Source organism: Dendropsophus ebraccatus, chromosome 2 (assembly GCF_027789765.1).
Source record: "Dendropsophus ebraccatus isolate aDenEbr1 chromosome 2, aDenEbr1.pat, whole genome shotgun sequence".
Lineage (NCBI taxonomy): Eukaryota > Metazoa > Chordata > Amphibia > Anura > Hylidae > Dendropsophus > Dendropsophus ebraccatus.
The window spans coordinates 127,058,753-127,076,248 of NC_091455.1; the positions used below are offsets into that span (position 1 = coordinate 127,058,753).

Sequence of the window (17,496 nt, forward strand, 5' to 3'; positions counted from 1 at the left end):
AATACTGTCTCAGGAAATGCAAAGTCTTACTTATAACATATGATTGTTTTCAGGCATGTGCAGTTATAAGATTTTAATTCTACAAATTTATTTCCAAGGAAAAGCCTTCATGGGGAAAAAAATGTAAAAGAAAAAATGTGTGTAAAGGTTTTTTTTTTTCTGATACATTATCACACTAGAATTGGACTTCACCCAAGCCATAGCCATGTGTCAAAAGATCACCTCATATCTCGCTGACACAAAGAAGGTGGCCATTGATTTAAGAGAACAGGAAAAATGGCTGCCCCCATAATCATGTCTACAATATAGAAATGTATCATTAAAGGTGAAGTCCTGTGAACATTTTTATTATTGTATTGCCCCCCAAAAGTTATACAAATCACCAATATACACTTATTACGGGAAATGCTTATAGAGTGCCTTCACACCTACCGGATCCACAGCGGACTGCGAGATTAGTATAATTCACCCCTATGATAGCACATACTGGCAGCGGGATTGACATCCCGCTGTGAATATGTGCTTAAAGCCCCGCCAAACACATCCCCCCCCCCCCCCATCCGCGGCCTCATCAGCCTATCCCCGGCCTCATCAGCCTATCCCCGTCGCATCCAGCAGCCTGCCGCCGCCCGCATCCTGCAGCCCGCCACCGAGAGCATACATTACCTGATCTGAGCAGGACTGGAGCCAGCAGCCTCACTGCAGCCGCGCTGCCGAGCAGGTACTGTATGCTCTCGGCTGCAGGATGCGGCCAGGGATGGGGGGATGCGGGCTGCTGGATGGGGATGGGGGATGCGGCGGCAGGGCTGCGGACAGCGGGGGTTTAAAGCACATATTCGCAGAGGGAGTATGTGCTATAATAAGGGTGAATAATACTGGATCTGCTGCAGCTGATCTTGCTGCAAATCCGCAGAAGTGAGATCCGCTGCGGATCCGGTATTTGTGAAGGCACCCATAAAGTGCTTTTTTTCTCTGCACTTACTACTGCATCAAGGCTTCACTTCCTGGATAACATGGTGATGTCACGACCCGACTCCCAGAGCTGTGCAGGCTGTGGCTGCTGGGGAGCATGATGGCAGGGGGACACAAGACACTGGAGGGACACTGAGCATCCCTCTGCTATCATCCCCTCCAGCAGCCACAGCCCGCACAGCTCTGGCAGTCGGGTCGTGACATCACCATGTTATCCAGGAAGTGAAGCCTTGATGCAGTAGTAAGTGCATTTCCCGTAATAAGTGTATATTGGTGATTTGTATAACTTTTGGGGGTCATTCAATACTTTAATAAAAATTTTCACCGGACTTCTCCTTTAAAGCGTAACTGTCATTTCAGGGCCATTTTTCTGAAAACATTAAATATCAACAGTTCAAGCGATTTTAAGAAACTCTGTAATAGGTTTTATGTACTAAAAGAGTTTCCTTCTGTACTGAAAAAGCAATCTCCCAGCCTCCCCCCTCACTGCAGAAGCAGCAGGATTTCTGTGTCCATTATGTGGCTATGGAGAGGGGAGGGGCTGTTAGGAGTGACTGAGCACGGAGTATTTCTGCAAAGCACAACACCCTGCAATCTTCTCTCAGTAAGTTCATAGATAAGCACTGACCTTTCTGACCCCAGAATCCTGCGGTTTAGGTGCCCAGAGAGTCTACAAACAGCTGACCTTCATGTCACCTCTTCCTGCTCCCTCATCTCCCTCAGCCCCTCACCCCTTCATAGGCTTACAATGGAGAGAGCAGAGCCCGTCTTCACTGGCTTCTCTGTAATGAAGACGTGTTTGCCTGATAATGCACAGATAAGAAGTCGGGGGGGGGGGGAGGCTGGGAGATTGCTTCTTGAGTACAGAAGGAGGCTTTTTTGGCTGATGAAACCTATTACAGAGTTTCTTAAAATCGCTTATACTACTGATTTCTGCAATAAAAAAAAATATGACAGTTACGCTTTAAATCAAATGAGAAAACATGTCAGGGAATCTGTGAGGTAGGTCCCTGGGCCCTGACAAATCAAAATAACAGAATCCCGGTATTGTTTTCTCCAATTCTATGCGATGCTGCAGAGCTGAAAAGTAATTTTATTTGCGGCAGCCATGACTGATTTTCCAGTCACAGAAAATAGTTACAGCCATGCTCTCCTGCCCATACACTGGGGATTGACAGCCTGGTCTCATCAACCCTTTCTGGCTGGTGTAAGTGGGTGAGCGCAGTTGGAGGATCAGCATTAAACGAGTTATTTAGCTCCACAAAAACATGGCCACTTCCAGAGACAACACAACTTTTGTCTCTAGTTTAGGTGAGGTTTGTAATTAAAGGGGTAGTGCGGCGGTAAAGAATTATTCACAGACTAACACACATTTCAAAGTTACACAACTTTGTAATGTATGTTATGTCTGTGAATGGCCCCCTTCCCCGTGTCCCACCACCCCCACCCGTGTACCCGGAAGTGTGGTGCGCTATACTCACCTGTCACGTGCCGACACCCGTCTTCGATCTTCAGCGAGTGACATCTTCTTCGGGCGGCCGGCGAACAGCTTCGACTGTCCTGAATGCCGGCCACCCTCTGCAGCGTCATCCGATGCTCAGCCGCGATTGGCTGAGCATAACTGTGCTCAGCCAATCGCGGCTGAGCACAGTTGTGACGCGGCGGAGGGGGGACGGGCGGCAGCGACTCGGCCGTCTGTCCGAAGATGACGTTTGGCACAAGATGGCGGACAGCCCTCGACACGGATCAGGTAATGTATAATGCAACAACACTTCCGGGTACACGGGTGAGGGTGGTGGGACACGGGGAAGGGGGCGATTCACAGACATAACATACATTACAAAGTTGTATAACTTTGTAATGTATGTTATTCTGTGAATAATTTCTGAGCGCCGCACTACCCCTTTAAACTCCATTCACTTCAGTGGAACTAAGTTGCTAAACCCAGCCTAAACTGGATACAAGAGTGGTGCTGCCTCTGGAAGAAAGTGGCCATGTTTTTGTAGCGCTGGGTAACTCCTTTAAACTGCTGACCTGTCAGAGCCTGGGGCTGGCATGTGAAGGCCCCAAGAACCTGTCAGATACCTTATACTGCCCATGACACAGGCATGGGCACCCTCTGTTTATCTTCACCTCTGTTCCGTGAAAGGATGGGTCACCCAGCGGTCAGAACATGGCCTGAAGATGTCAAAGCTATGCTGTCTTTGCTTCATATTCTTTCACTCTAATGGAGTAAACTTTTTCACCAGTATAGTGAGTGCTGCCATGATCATCTAGTGGTTGGGGGGGGGCGTGGTTTATGGTGGAGTCATTTATAGGAGGACAAGGCCGTTCTCTCAGCATTGTGATAGTTTTATACTACAGAAAAACAGACTTATGTCACTATGTCTCAGTAAAATATTTAAAACAGTTACTGTACATTAACGTGTTGTTTTTTGTTTTTTTTATTTCTTTAAGGGTGGAAGAATAAGGATGGACGAACAAAGTCCAGAAGAACCAGCTTTTTTTTGCCATGTAAGACTTAATAAGTTTATAAATATTCTGTAACTTCCATACAATTTCTTTAGCTGTTTATTTTTAATAAACGCACTATTTAAAGGAATACAAAATCATTACCTTCAAATGTAAGAGGGGGGTCATAAGTAAGTGGTAGCCTGGTCATTAACATTTCTGTGTATGGGTTGATGACCCTTAAAGGGGTAGTGCTGCGTTAAACTTTAATTCACAAAATAACACACATTACAAAGTTATACAACTTTGTAATGTGTGTTATGTATGTGAATGGCCCCCTCCCCTGTGTTTCCCCCCACCTACGCTAGGCCCGGAAGTGTGGTGCATTATACATACCTCATTCATGTTGATCCCTGGTGTCACAGATTTTCTGCTGTATAATGGTAAGCTCTGTTTATAGATTGATTGTATAGTGCAAAGCAGTAGTCTTTATTTAAAGGGGTAAAGTCCTATTTAAAGGGGTTGTCCAGCGAAAATCTTTTTCTTTCAAATCAACTGATGTCAGAAAGTTGTATAGGTTTGTAATTTTACTTCTATTAAAAAAATCTCAAGTCTTCCCATACTTGTCAGCCTCTGTATGTCCTGCAGGAAATGTTGTTTTATTTTCAGTCTGCCACAGTGCTCTGCTGACATCTCTGGCCAAAACATGAACTGTCCAAAGCAGGAGAGGTTTTCTATGGGGATTTATATTAAACCGAGACCTGTCTCGGCCAGAGATGTCAGCAGAGAGCATTGTGTCTGACTGAAAACAGAATAAGTGCAGCAGTGTTCTTATTTTGCTAATGTTCACTGATTAGCCATAACATTGAAAGCATAATTCTGCAGAAACAGCTCGTGATAAAGCATGGATTCATCAAGATCCCTTAACCTGTGGCCCTCCAGCTGTTGTAACACTACTTTTCCCAACATGCCTTAACAGCAGAAGTTTAAGCTGTTCAAGCATGGTTGGAATTGTAGTTTTTCAGCTGCAACTCCACTTGTTTCCTTTCTGTGCCTTAAACTATCTATATTACTGTTGACTATGTGAATGTTACTTATAATTTGTAATGTGTGTTTGTTTTTGTTTTTTAATTCCTTTTATTGTATAGCTATGTCAAGTTTCGTGTGCTTCAGCACTAAATCTTCAAAGTCACTTTTTGGGCGTCAAGCACAAGAAGGTGAGAACTTTTAATGGTTAACAAATTTTGTTGGTTGTTCATTTTGTACTTTAGGTTTGTTTGTTGAAATAGGGCATATATTGTATTTCAAATTTACTCTTAGCATTCACGTTAAAGGGAGCCTCCAAAATAATTTGAATAAAATCAATGAAAAATATTTCTTTGCTTGCTAAAGAGGAACTTTCACTTTTTCTGACCTATTTTAGTATATAATCTTATTCCGCATAATATAATGATTCTGGAGTATCTTTTTAGGGTCCAACAATTTTATTGAAATAATTTGGGGGAGATTTATGAAAGGGTGTAAATATACACCTGGTGTAAACTGCCCACAGCACCCAATCACAGCTCCTCTTTTATTCTACCAGTGCTGAAAGCTGAGCTGTGATTGGTTGCTGTGGGCAGTTTACACCTGGTGTATATTTACACCCTTTCATAAATCTCCCCCTTTGTGTTTACAATAAATGGTAGTAGAGCAAAATGAGTTGGAGAGGCTGCATAATCTAGCCATACAGTAGGAAGGAAGTGAAGCGCTTCGTTCCTATCAGCCTGCAGCCTGATGAGCAAAATCCTGATAGGGGCGAAGCAACAGCATTATTAGGTTGTCAACAATTGCTTGATCAGCCAGCATCAGGGATCTCCATTTAGCCACTATATGAATTTTGGTGACCGTGAGAACATATTGGAGTAACTTATGTTGTTTAAATTAGGTGAAGGGAGTGCGGAGAGCCTTTTGGGAAGGGAGGAGAGTCCGGAGGAGAGTTTTGCCAATATTCAATCCCAGAAGCTTGAGTGCACGGGGCAGGTCCACCAAGTATGTAATGTATTGCCAATATCGAGCAACCGAGGAAGCGGGTCAGGGGTACATGCTGGTGGAATTTATGCGTGAGGACCCTATGTAGTACCTTCATTGAGCATTCCATAAGGGTTACTTCACAGCTTCCTTATGTGGTCTGTTTGCAGCAGTGGTAAGTGTAGGAGTGAGATCCATTTCCCATTTGACAATGAAGGCAAGTTTGGTCATGCGGAAGGTGGGAGTTGAGGGTAGACTACAGTCCTGAGATTTATTCCTTTCGCAGTTGGGTCTGAATGGCAGATATGCAGTGGTGAGTAGGTGCTGGTGCTACCTTGCCATTGGAGAATTTGAGGATATGGTAGATTTGGTGTAATTTGAACAGTTCTGAAGGTGGTATAGGGTGATCTTGATGGAACCTAAAGGGATTAATGTGGAGGATTGTGTGTACTTCTTGAGTGATCAGATGGTTTTCTATCTACCACCGAAATTCAAAAGGAGAGTCTGGTGTATCTATCTATCTATTTTTTTTTTTTTTTTTAATAGGAACGGTACAATGTAGAGTTCTGCTATTCCTACTTAACATTTATGAACAAATTGGCAGCTAGGTATTACTGATTAACATTCTTATATTACCCTAGTTGTCGGTTTATTCATGAATTTTTAGAAAGGTATAACAGGAAAGGCACAAGGCAGAGTCTGCAGTAAAGGTTCATCAGCAGTTTTATGGGAAAGCAAGGATTTCCTACAACGGACATATCAGAAGTGGTGATAGTTCCTCTTTAAATGGGTATTTATACTTTAGACACTTACAGCATTTCCACATGTTGAACTCTCTCTGTTCACTTTGTGTGGGAGTTACAGAAACAGCAAGGTGCTCTGTAGATTTTATACTAGTGAATAGAGACAGACACACACTTAGAAATACATGACCACTTTTATCCAGAAACAGCGCCTCTCCTGACCTTAGTTTGGGTGTGGTTTTGTAGCTTGGTTTCATTGAAGTGAATGGAGCTAAATTGTAAGGCACCCCTAACCCACTACCGCTATGACAGAGGCAGTGACCTCAGTGTTGTTTTCCCTGAAATGAGGCAGCCAGGGGTCACAGGCTTCATCTCTTTTTCTTCCAGAGCACCACTAAACACAGTGGCCATTTTCCCACTGCTGACACAGTGTGACCAACATTATTCATTTTTTTTATTCATTATAAAAGACTTCCTAATTAGGAAGTACAGTGGATATTAGAGGGTTTTAAAGTGTTGCTGTCATTTTGAAAAACTTTTGAGATGTCATAGAAAAATGCCAAAAGTTTTTATCGGTCCAGGTCTGAGTGTTTAACCTATACCGATCGCTAGACCAAGCCAAGAGGAGACTGCGCTAAGCACTGTCCTCTCCCTGCTCTGTGTCTCGTGATCAGTAGGGCTCCGTCTGATTGTCTATGTAAGTGGAGCCTGACTAATATTGTGTGCCAGAGCAGTGAGCAGATGCGCTACATCGTGGTCCTCTCCCCGCTCATTGTTATGATTGATATTTTTCTGATGAGTGTTTAGACCCGGACCGATGCGGATCCCTGCCCTGTACACTCTATGGGCAGACAAACTCGCAGCAGGATGGACATCCCGCTAAGAGTTTGTCAGTAGCCCGCCCCATTAACCCCCTGCCGCCAGAGCCTATACTTCACCTGGTCCCCACTCTGGCTTGCTTTGAGGGTTCCCAGCACGTCCCGCTCGACCAATCAGTGCACTGCCCCGCCGCAGCGCACTGATTGGCTGAGCGGAACGGGAGTATACCGGGAGCCCCAAAGCAAGCCGGAGCGGGGAGCAGGTGAAGTATACACTCCGGCGGCAGGGGGTAAATGGGCCGGGCTGCTGACAAACTCTTAGCGGGATGTCCATCCTGCTGCGAGTTTTTCTGCCTATAGGACGTACAGGGGTCTCGTTGCGCATCCGTTACGTGTGAATGCACACTTTAATGTTTTGGGGTTTTTTTGGTTTGTTTTTTGTAAGCTTTTCCTTCAGTTTTAGACTATTATTATTTTAGACTTTCTGATGTAATTGCTGCTTTTACCTCCTTTACACTATTAGGTAGAAGAGGCTATCAGATGTAATATAACAGGTAAGTACAAAACCTTACTTAACTGCACTGTAAACATGCTAAATCTCAATGCTTTAGAATGTGCAGTTTCTTGATGGCTTTTTTTTTTCTTGCCTCTTTCTTTGACATTATTACTGTCCACAGACAGCTCCAAGCTCAGGAGCTGTAAGGGAAATGCTTTGTTGGTCTATTTAAGTCAATGGGTTTAAAAACAATTACAGTGGGGAAAATTGAAGTACAGTGGTGCCTTGGATTACGAGCATAATTCGTTCCGGAACTGCACTTGTAATTCAAATTACTCTTAAACCAAAGCAGATTTTTCCATAAAAAATCATTGAAATGCAGAAAATTGGTTTCACAGCCAAATGTAAAACAAATGAAAAAAAAAAAAAAAAACATAAACAGCTGCATATGTTATATTATAAGTTACTGTACAGTATAGCCAAGCAGCAAGTCGAGTACCATGTAAAGTAAGTGCATAAACCTGAAAAACAGCAGCAGTTTGTAGATACAGGATAGAACTGTAGATCCCCATAATGCAGTAGCGTAGTACGACAGAGGTCTATGTGGTCACATGACAGCAATGGTGAAGGGGCGTGTGTTCAGCATGGTCCAATCAGGAAGTGAGAATCAGAGTTGTGCAGGAGGACAGTGACAGAAACTTTTCTATACAGCAGTGCGAATGGCTGAGTGTAAGTGCAGGCAGATTATAGCAGCAGTGTGTGTAGCTGTATGTAAGTGCAGGCACATTATAGCAGGATGGGAAACACAAGGGCTGACAGACTGCAGGGAGCATGAAGGAATGAGCAGGGCATATGTGGCCACATAAATGCAGCACTCTTTGTCCGGGAGAGATGGGGTTACAACTATGAAGGCATTACCTCCACAATCCTGTCCCCTGATGCAAGCCCCAGCCTGGTGGGGATCTGTCATAGTTAAGAAGGTGAGGGAGACTTCCTGGGTTAAAGTACAAGGCTGCAGACCATGCCCCTCCCCCACTCGCCTTCCCACCCAGTACAGGGAGCTCTTAAACCAAGTTACAATTTTGAAAAACTGTGAGCTCTTCTTGCAAAACACTCTCAATCCAAGTTACTCTTAAACCAAAGTACCACTGTATTTGATACACTGCTGATTTTGTGAGTTTCCTCTCCTAGAAAGAATGGAGAGGTCTGTAATTTTTTCTTAGGTACACTTCTCTTTTTTATGATTTTATAAATTAATTTGCATTTTATTGCATGAAAATAAGTATTTGATCACTGGCAAATCAGCAAGAATTCTGGCTGTCACAGACCTGTTAGTTTTTGTTTTAGAAGCTCTTCTACTCTGCACTCAAGTGCCTGTATTAATTGCACCTGTTTGACCTGTCCACACAATCAATCACCTCTCCACCATGGCCAAGACCAAAGTTTTCTAAGGGGACTGGGGCAAAATTGTAGAACTGTACGGAACTAGGATGGGCTACAGGACAAAAGGAAAGCAGCTAGGTAAGAAGGCAACAACTATTGGGGCAATTATTATAAAATGGAAGAAACACAAGTTGACTGTCAATCTTCCTTGGTCTGGGGCTCCATGCAAGATCTCACCTCATGGAGCAAGGACGATTATGGAAATACTACACAGAAGGACCTGGTTAATGACCTGAAGAAAGCAGGGAGCACAGTCTCAAAGATTACTATTTAGTACCACACTACGTTGTGATGGATTAAAATCTTGGAGGGCACCCAAGGCCCTTCTGCTCACACCAGTACATGTCCAGGTCGATTTGAAGGTCGCCAATGCCCATCTGAATGATGAAGGTGGGACATGGGAGAAGGTCCGGTGGTCAAATCTGACCAAAATAGAAAATTTTGGTATCTGCTGCACGCGTCGTGTTTGGAGGAAGAAGGTTGAGTACAGCCCCAACTTTGAAGCATGGGGGTGGAAGCATCATATTTTTATAGTGCTTGAAAAGCACTATATTGTAATTCGTATTCTTCTTCTTCTTCCGTTTCTTCTTCTTCTTCTTCTAGCCATTTTTCTGCGCGTAATACAGCCCGAACCGCTTTGCGCACACACTCCATTCAAACTGCGTTTCAAAGCCCTCGGCGATGTGAGGTGTGCTATCTAATAATGGCCCATTGCAAATAATGGCCACACTCTAACCGCTAACAGCCAATCACAGCACATATGCAAATAGCTGAAAAATAGCAGCTAATAGGAGCTCTAAGGTTTTGTCAGGCAATGTATCACACCATCCACAGTCACATGTCCACTATTGGCCAATAGAAGATGTAATATATGGAAGGTCCTTAATGATTTTGTCTCACTGACATGAGTAAGATTGTCATGGTAACCGAGCAATGATCTTTACCATTATAAGTACCCAGATCACTCTTAAAGGGACCCAGGTCGCCCTTAAAGGAACGCAAGTCGCTCTTAAAGGGACCCAAGTCGCTCTTAAAGGGACGGGAGCCATGTCGCTCTTAAAGGGACCCAAGTCGTTCTTAAAGGGACCCAAGTTGCTCTTAAAAGGACGGGACGCATGTTGCTCTTAAAGGGACCCAAGTCACTCCAAAAGGTATGGGACCCATGTCGCTCTTAAAGAGACACATGTCGCTAGAACGACCTGGGTCCTTTTAATAGCGACCCGAGTCCCTTTAAGAGCGAACTGGGTCCCTTTAAGAGCTAAATATGTCCCTTTAAGAGCGACATATGTCCCTTTAGGAGCGACCTGGGTCCCTTTAGGAGCGACCTGGGTCCCTTTAGGAGCGAAGGGACCCAGGTCGCTCCTAAAGGGACGGGAGCCAAGTCGCTCTTAAAGAGACGGCACCCAGGATTAAAGTTTCTCTTAAAAGGAAGTCACTGGTAAAGGGGCGCTCTGGAAGTCACTGGTAAAGGGGCGCTCTTTTCAAGCACTATGTATTTCCCTGGAAATGCAAATCTAGTTGTGAGTGCTTTTCTGCAACGGGGAAAAAACAATGTATTGGCGAAAGGCTGGATGGAGCCATGTATTCAGAGATTTTGGCCAACAACCTACTTCCCTCAGTAATAGCATTAAAGATGAATCGTGGTTGGATATTCCAGCATGACATTGACCCAATACATACAGAGAGAGCAACTAAGAAGTTACTCCGTTAGAAGCATTTTAAGGCCCTGGAGTGCCCTAGCCAGTTCCAGACATGAACCCCCAAAAAAATCTTTGGTGGGAACTGAAAATGAATGTTGCCCGGCGACAACCCCGAAATCTAAAAGATCTGGGGAAGATCTGTATGGAGGAGCGGGACAAAATCCCTGCTATAGTGTGTACAAATTTGGTTAAGAACTAAAGGAAATGTCAGACCTCATTAATTTCTGTACCAAATATTTTGTTTTTCTATTGCACCAAATACTTATTTCATGCAATAAAATGCTAAATCTTTATTTAAAAAAAATCAAACTCTGATCTTTCTGGACTTTTTAATAAATTTAAATTAATTCTTTCTCGCTGTTTAGGTGTACCTACATTAAAAATGCAGACTTTTCGACTCTTTTAGGTGGCAAAACGTGGCAAAAACCTGTAGTGTACTTTATTTTCCCCACTGTACATACAGTACATGCCTGTCCATAGAGGTCAGCTATGTTGTGCCTGGTCATGTGGCAATAACCGTTTGACTCCTACCCCTCTTCCACAGAAAAATGAGGTTATACTACTAATAATTTCCTCTCAATGTGTGTAGCTGTCACCTGTCAGCTGTCAAATGATATGTCAAAAGTTTTGGTGGGTCAGACCACGACCAGTCAGGAGAACAAGCTGGGAGAAGTCTGTGTGCTGCACGTTCACTTCCGGCTACATGTCACGTGATCTAGTCGGACTTTCAGCGTAAGTCTATGGGGTCCAAATAGGTCACAAACATAGAGCAGGGAGATGAGTGTGCAACAGTGCAGTCTTCTCCCTGCTTGTTCTACTGATCAATTGGTCTGAACACTCACACTGATCGATTGAAAACTTTTTTTATTGCCTTTCTGGTGTCTTTATTTTTTCTAGCTTTGTAGTACAGGTGGGAGCAGTCAGGATTTGCATGTTGTAACTACAGGAAGCTTTTTTGGGGGGAAGTGGGGGGGGTTTAAGTAGGTTAAGCTGCTATAATGGTCTTGGTTCTTATTTCCCTCTCACCTTGTCTGTTGACGTGCCTGGCCTTCATTGCTCTGATCATGGTTGAAAGTAAATTAGTATTAGCTGCATGGTTGGCTTAAAGTGACACTGTCACTCCCTTTTTGCATTCTGCTAAATTACCCTTTACACCTGTGTAGAGAAGTCATAATGCAAAAAGGGGGTGACAGTGTCACTTTAAGATGTGACATACTGTGCCAACATCTTACCGTTAGTTCTTGTGCTGATATCTGTTCCAGTGTCAGTTTGAAAATGTAATACATAAGGCGACACGGCATAGTTTATGCACCATGTGCTTCAGTACTTAGGAGACCCACTGTGTGGTTTTGACTTGTCTTGCTGCTTCATCACTGAGGTGTTCTACGCATTGCTACTTTACACTAATAATGCAGTTGACTTGTGTAGATCAGGAATGTCAATAGCTGGCTTCTGGCAAAGGTGGCATCTAAAATTGCTGTTTAATTTGACCCATATTACTATACATTTTTGCATGGCTCTGTGCTTGGATTTTAGAATTTGTTTTAATGGGTTTGGCTCAAACACCTAAACTCATTAGTGAGATGTGTCCACATAATTTTAGCCAAATATTGTATACATTTGCATACACACTAAAACTTTTAAAGATGGCACACCAGAGTGCTCCTATAACAGAAAACACCAGAGTTCTATCTTGTAGAAGTGCTTGTGTTTGGTCATTATTCTGGGAAAGGCAGCTTCATAATAAAATCCATTATTTTATTATTTTTTTCTTTTAATAGACAAAGACCCAGATGAGGAAGAGCTTCTGCCAATTGATTTAAAGCCCAATGTAACATTACAAGACCACATTGATGCATGTAAAAATTCTGAACCTGCTGTAGGTAAGAGATTTTTTTTTTTCTTAAGCATATCTGTGGTCCCCCTAACTGCTTACCAAGCTGGCTGCACCACTGGATAGATATTGGTAAAAGCATTTAAAATGTATCTTTGTCTATGTCTGTGTCTTTGGAACTTCAGAGCCAGTCTTTGAAGTCACAGGTCACTTAGCCAATCACTGGCTGCTGCACGGTTCTGCCTCGGCCAGTGACTGACTTAGCAGCCTGTCACTTCAGAGACTGGCTCTGAAGTTCCAGCGGTGGCAGTGAGAGCTGGCAGAAGCTTGGAGAACAACTGGGAGCGTGGACAGGTATTTATGACTTTTATTATTCTTAAACAGTTTATCAACTGTTATCAGCCGTCAGCCTCGCATCGCAATTACACGTAAAGATGTGCGGCCAGCAGCCAGTGATTTTTCAACATGTTGGAAGACTGAGATGAGCCCTGCAGTTCCAACCGCAAACCTTGGTGGCAGCAGGGGGCCAAATTGTTTCTGCCCTTATTTCTGCCACTCAGCTTACTTGATATATAAACAAAAAAGTATACATTTATTTTAATGAAATTCTATGCAAAGTAATAAAACTTTGTTAAAGCAATGTTTTTTTGTTTTTGTTTTTTTGCTTTTAAATTTTATTTCTTTTTACTATAAATATATTATATAAATAATAAATACGTTGGTCCTTTTACATTTATCATTTCTCCAAAGTAATAATTTTTTCCAGAGTAAAGCTGGGACAACCCCCCAAACTCGGCCGAATTCCACAACCCTTTCCTCAACTCTATAACGACCTCAACTTTCCTTGACTATCTCTTAATGGCCATAACGCCCTTATTAACAGTTTCTACCTCCGGCTACGGGTCGATATTCCCACCTATAAACCTAACAGGATTTCCCACCAAAGCTTTGGAACCAGCGGGGCGGAGAATCGAGGGGCGACCGGCGAGAAGGACCAAGCACATCTCGCATAAAGAAAGAAAGAGAAAATTTAGCTTTACATAATTTAACTAAATAAATAGACAAATAAAAATCTAATTTTCTCCAATATCTAAAGACGTTATTCAATATACTACAACTCTTCACTTTTTTATACTACTTTCGTGTTATTAAATGGATTCCCCGACTCGCCCCAGGGAGGTTGGCACCACTATTAAGCGTCTCAAACTCCTTGGACTATCTCACCATACCGATCGACCAAGGCATATTGCCCAGCCGCCTCAACAAGTGAGTGCGAAGAATCCTTTTTCAAATTATATATATTATGTCATTGACCAACCCTTCCATTCCATACCTAAACAAACAAACAAAAGCCTTATTCAGCCTTATTCGGAGGATCCACACAGCCTCACCCTTTACAACACAGCATAATTTATTTATAATTTTTTTTTTTTATATAACATAATTTAATATAATTTATTTTTTCTTTGTTTCCACCTACTACAATAATACCCCCCCTAAACCCTCCTCCCATACCCAAAGCCCCTTGTTGAAGCAGTGTTAAACTCTCAGAGAATTTAGTAGTTTATCATTTTGTAGCCTTGACTGTGAATTTTTTTTTATATTGCTATGCCCCCTCACCTGTTCTTAAGGTTTTACTATTTTATTGACTGTCTGCATTTATGTGGGGATAAAAGTCAGGGTGTAAGTGTACTGTGAGCTACTAAAGCTGTGGAAGGGGTAGTTGGTGCTATGGTGCCTGAATGACTTTAGGATGCAGGGTGCGTGCATCATCAGCGGTGCTGGAACAGGAGGCTGATGTGAAATTATTATTCAAGAGGAGGAGGGAGGAGGCGTGGCACAGCTGGAGAGTCGCTATTCTGCTTTGACCTATGGTCACACTAAGATTACACATTTTCTGCTATATGGATGGCTGAACTATAGGTCCCATGTTGAATAGGGTGCTGTGACCTATATAACCCTGTCAGGAACTCTGGTCTTGTCTATCACCATTCACTTTGCTTCACTATGCCGCAACTGTTGAAGGGACCAGGGCTTCTAAATTCCTACAGTTCTTAAAAAATGTATAATTTTATAAAAGTAATGGAAAAAAAAAATTATTTCTTCAGAATACTGCTTTAAAGTGAATGTACCATCAGGTATCATGTACCATTAGAATCAATGGAGCCGCATCACAGAAGGGTGGGGGTTTCCTCCCACTGGAGGTGGTCTGGCCCGCTTCCAGGGCTTCAGCCCAGGCCAGTGCTTGATAATCAACCGGTGCCGGACCGTGGCACTGGCCTCTGCACAGTCGCCGCTCTATTCATGTAAAACACTTAAAGCGACTGTACCAGATGGTACAGTGTGGGGGGTAGATTTGCTTTGCATTTGTGGGACAGCTAGTGGTTCTGTAAATATTGTGTGGTTAATGGGGAAACTAGTATCTATTAAAGGGAATGTTTCACTTTGGTTGTGTCAGTCACCTGTTGCCTTAATGGTGGGATCTAGGGCATGGAGAGAAGGCCTAATAAATAATGGTATGGTTTATTATAATGTAGAAGTTTCATATTTGATTCTATTTTTCTTTATTTTTGTAGGTCTTGAGTACATATATCAGTACAGAAGACATGGCTATAATACATATGAATGCAAATTGTGTGAATGTCGGGCAGGACTCACACACATGTTCATGCACATTATTGGAGCTAAGCACAGAATATATTATTTGGTAGGTTAATACTATGAGATGAAAAATGTGTGGGTTTTTTTGTGTTTTTTTTTTTTTTTTTTGTTTTGTTTTTGTTTTTTTTTTAACTAAAGAGTAAACACAAGGCACTTCCCCAACAAAAAGTTAAATGGCGTCTGACCAGCGGTGTAAGAGTTAAATGGCAGATACTGTGGTGCTTAGCGGCATTTAAGCAAAGTCATTGTATATCATATTCTCATAAGAGGAAAAGAAAACTGTGGCAACTCACCACTCTGAAACCTTTTTACTATATTGTATGCAGCAGCAAAGTAGCAACAGGTGGATGAGAGAGGACAAACACAGTAGCATGTACTGGAGCGGTGATCGTTTTATGCGCTACGTGCATTTCATCTGGCTGACACCCAGATGTCAACCAAATGAACTGCGCATAATGAATACTGTCCATATAGATAAACATGCTATTCCAGCATCCATGAGTGTGCCTACCTTTCAGTTAGCTACACTATAGGAGATATTTTATTGCTGGGTATGGACAATATTCAGGAGGAGTTTTCAGTTGGGGGACAAACTTTTTGCTGTGCTGAAAGCTAAGAAAAAGCTAGTCTTTTCTGTACATCATACTCTGCAGTCATTATTTCTGGAGTAAGTGGGAGGATACAGGAAATAAGTTACTATTATCAGAAGAAATAAAAAAAGCACCCTTTAATGAGGAAGGTCTTGAAAACGGAGACATCCAAAAAAAATAGATGCCCAAAAGATTTTTAATTTGAGGACACCTCCCAATTACTAGTCTTTTTTTATCAGAAGGCAGAAGGCTTGATAAGATCCGGAGATCCTGTCTCAGTGCCTCATAAAAAATAAGGCAGCAACCTGTGTAGCTAGAGTTTTGCATGTCTGAATCAAAGAACTAGAGGATCATCTAAAAAGGGAAACATCTTGCGAACAGATATATTGCATGCCCTGCCTCTCCTGAAAGAATTGGATAATCATTAAAAGAAAACAAGCTTTGTCGTATCCCCTTTGAGGTGAAATATGTGTTTGGTTGGGCTCTGGTCTAAAGACCCTATTCAGGGGCGTAACTAGGGGCTCAGTCTAAGGGGGGCGAGTAACTGAGTGGGCCCCCAACCGATTTTTTTACACATAGGGAACGACGGCAGACAGCAATGGTTTCTGCATAATGAAGGGTATATTCTACTACATTACTCTCAGTGAATGTGAAGGATTTAGAACAGTGTAAACGGCTCTCTACATATAACCACTTTAAATTAAAGGGGTTATCCAGGATTTAAAAAATCTTGGCTGTTCTCTTCCAGAAACGGCACCACCCCTGCCCTTAGGCTAAGTGTGGTATTGAATTTCATTTCCACTGAAGTGAATTGAGCCAGGTTTTAATACCACACACTACCAGGGTGATGCTGATTTTGGAAGAAAGTGCCTATGTTGTGCCAATCCTTCATAACACAAACCACTTACCAGCATGGATCCAGTCCTGGGAAACTTTTCTCAGTTTTCCAGGACTGTATCCAAGAGTGGCAGGAGTGGCAGGGAACGGAGCAGATTTAAAAGCCTGCAGCCTGATGAGCAGAATACAGATAGGGATGACGCGATTTGCTTCCTTCCTAATGTGGATATGCTCGTCTATAGTATTAACCCCCTTTGTGCAGCCTGCTCAATAGTATTAGCTGCCCTGTGTAGCTCCATATACTATATGGGACTGCTCACAGGAGGTTAATACTATAGAGAGGGCTATACAAAGCTGCATAGACAGAGGATGTTAATACTATACGGCATGGGTCTCCAAACTGCGCCCTCCAGCTGTTGCGTTACCACAACTCCCATCATGCCCTCCCAAAACCCATCAGCTAAAGCTTTGGATTTGGCTGTCCAGGCATGATGGGAAATGTAGTTTTGCAACAGCTGGAGGGCCACAGTTTGGAGACCCATGCTATACGGCATACAATATTAACCCCTTCTGTCTGTGCAGCCGCATACAGTATTGACCCCCTCATATGCAGCCCCATACATTGAATTTGTCCCTTAAGCATGAACCGGAGTAGCGGAGTAGTCCATAGGCCCCGGGCCGTCCTCCAAATCTGGGCTCCCTCTTTCCGTGCGCTGCAGGTGTTCCTGACATTAGGGCAAAAGGAAGATAGATAGATAAAACAGGAAATAGATTGATATTAGATAGATAGATAGATAGGAGAGAGAGAGATGTAGAGAGAGAGAGAGATGTATGGATAGAGAGAGATGGATAGGCTTTATGTACGTGAATAGTGGGGAGGGGATCAGCTTGCAGGTAGTACATCACCAGTGATGATAGGACATGTACTGAGAAACTTCTGA

At 42.8% G+C, this 17,496-nt stretch overlaps 1 protein-coding gene across 2 annotated transcripts in view; it reads left to right on the forward strand.

The window, feature by feature from the left end:
* The window catches only part of LOC138783493 (uncharacterized), a 58,204-nt gene that overhangs the window by 1,119 nt on the left and 39,589 nt on the right, over window positions 1-17,496 (forward strand). For both annotated transcript variants that reach the window (XM_069958262.1, XM_069958261.1), the window contains exons 2-6: window positions 3,430-3,486; window positions 4,572-4,640; window positions 7,518-7,548; window positions 12,415-12,516; window positions 15,044-15,174. In XM_069958262.1, coding sequence (XP_069814363.1) covers window positions 3,445-3,486; window positions 4,572-4,640; window positions 7,518-7,548; window positions 12,415-12,516; window positions 15,044-15,174 — 375 coding nt within the window. In that variant the 5' untranslated portion in view covers window positions 3,430-3,444. The remainder of the gene's footprint in view (window positions 1-3,429; window positions 3,487-4,571; window positions 4,641-7,517; window positions 7,549-12,414; window positions 12,517-15,043; window positions 15,175-17,496) is intronic.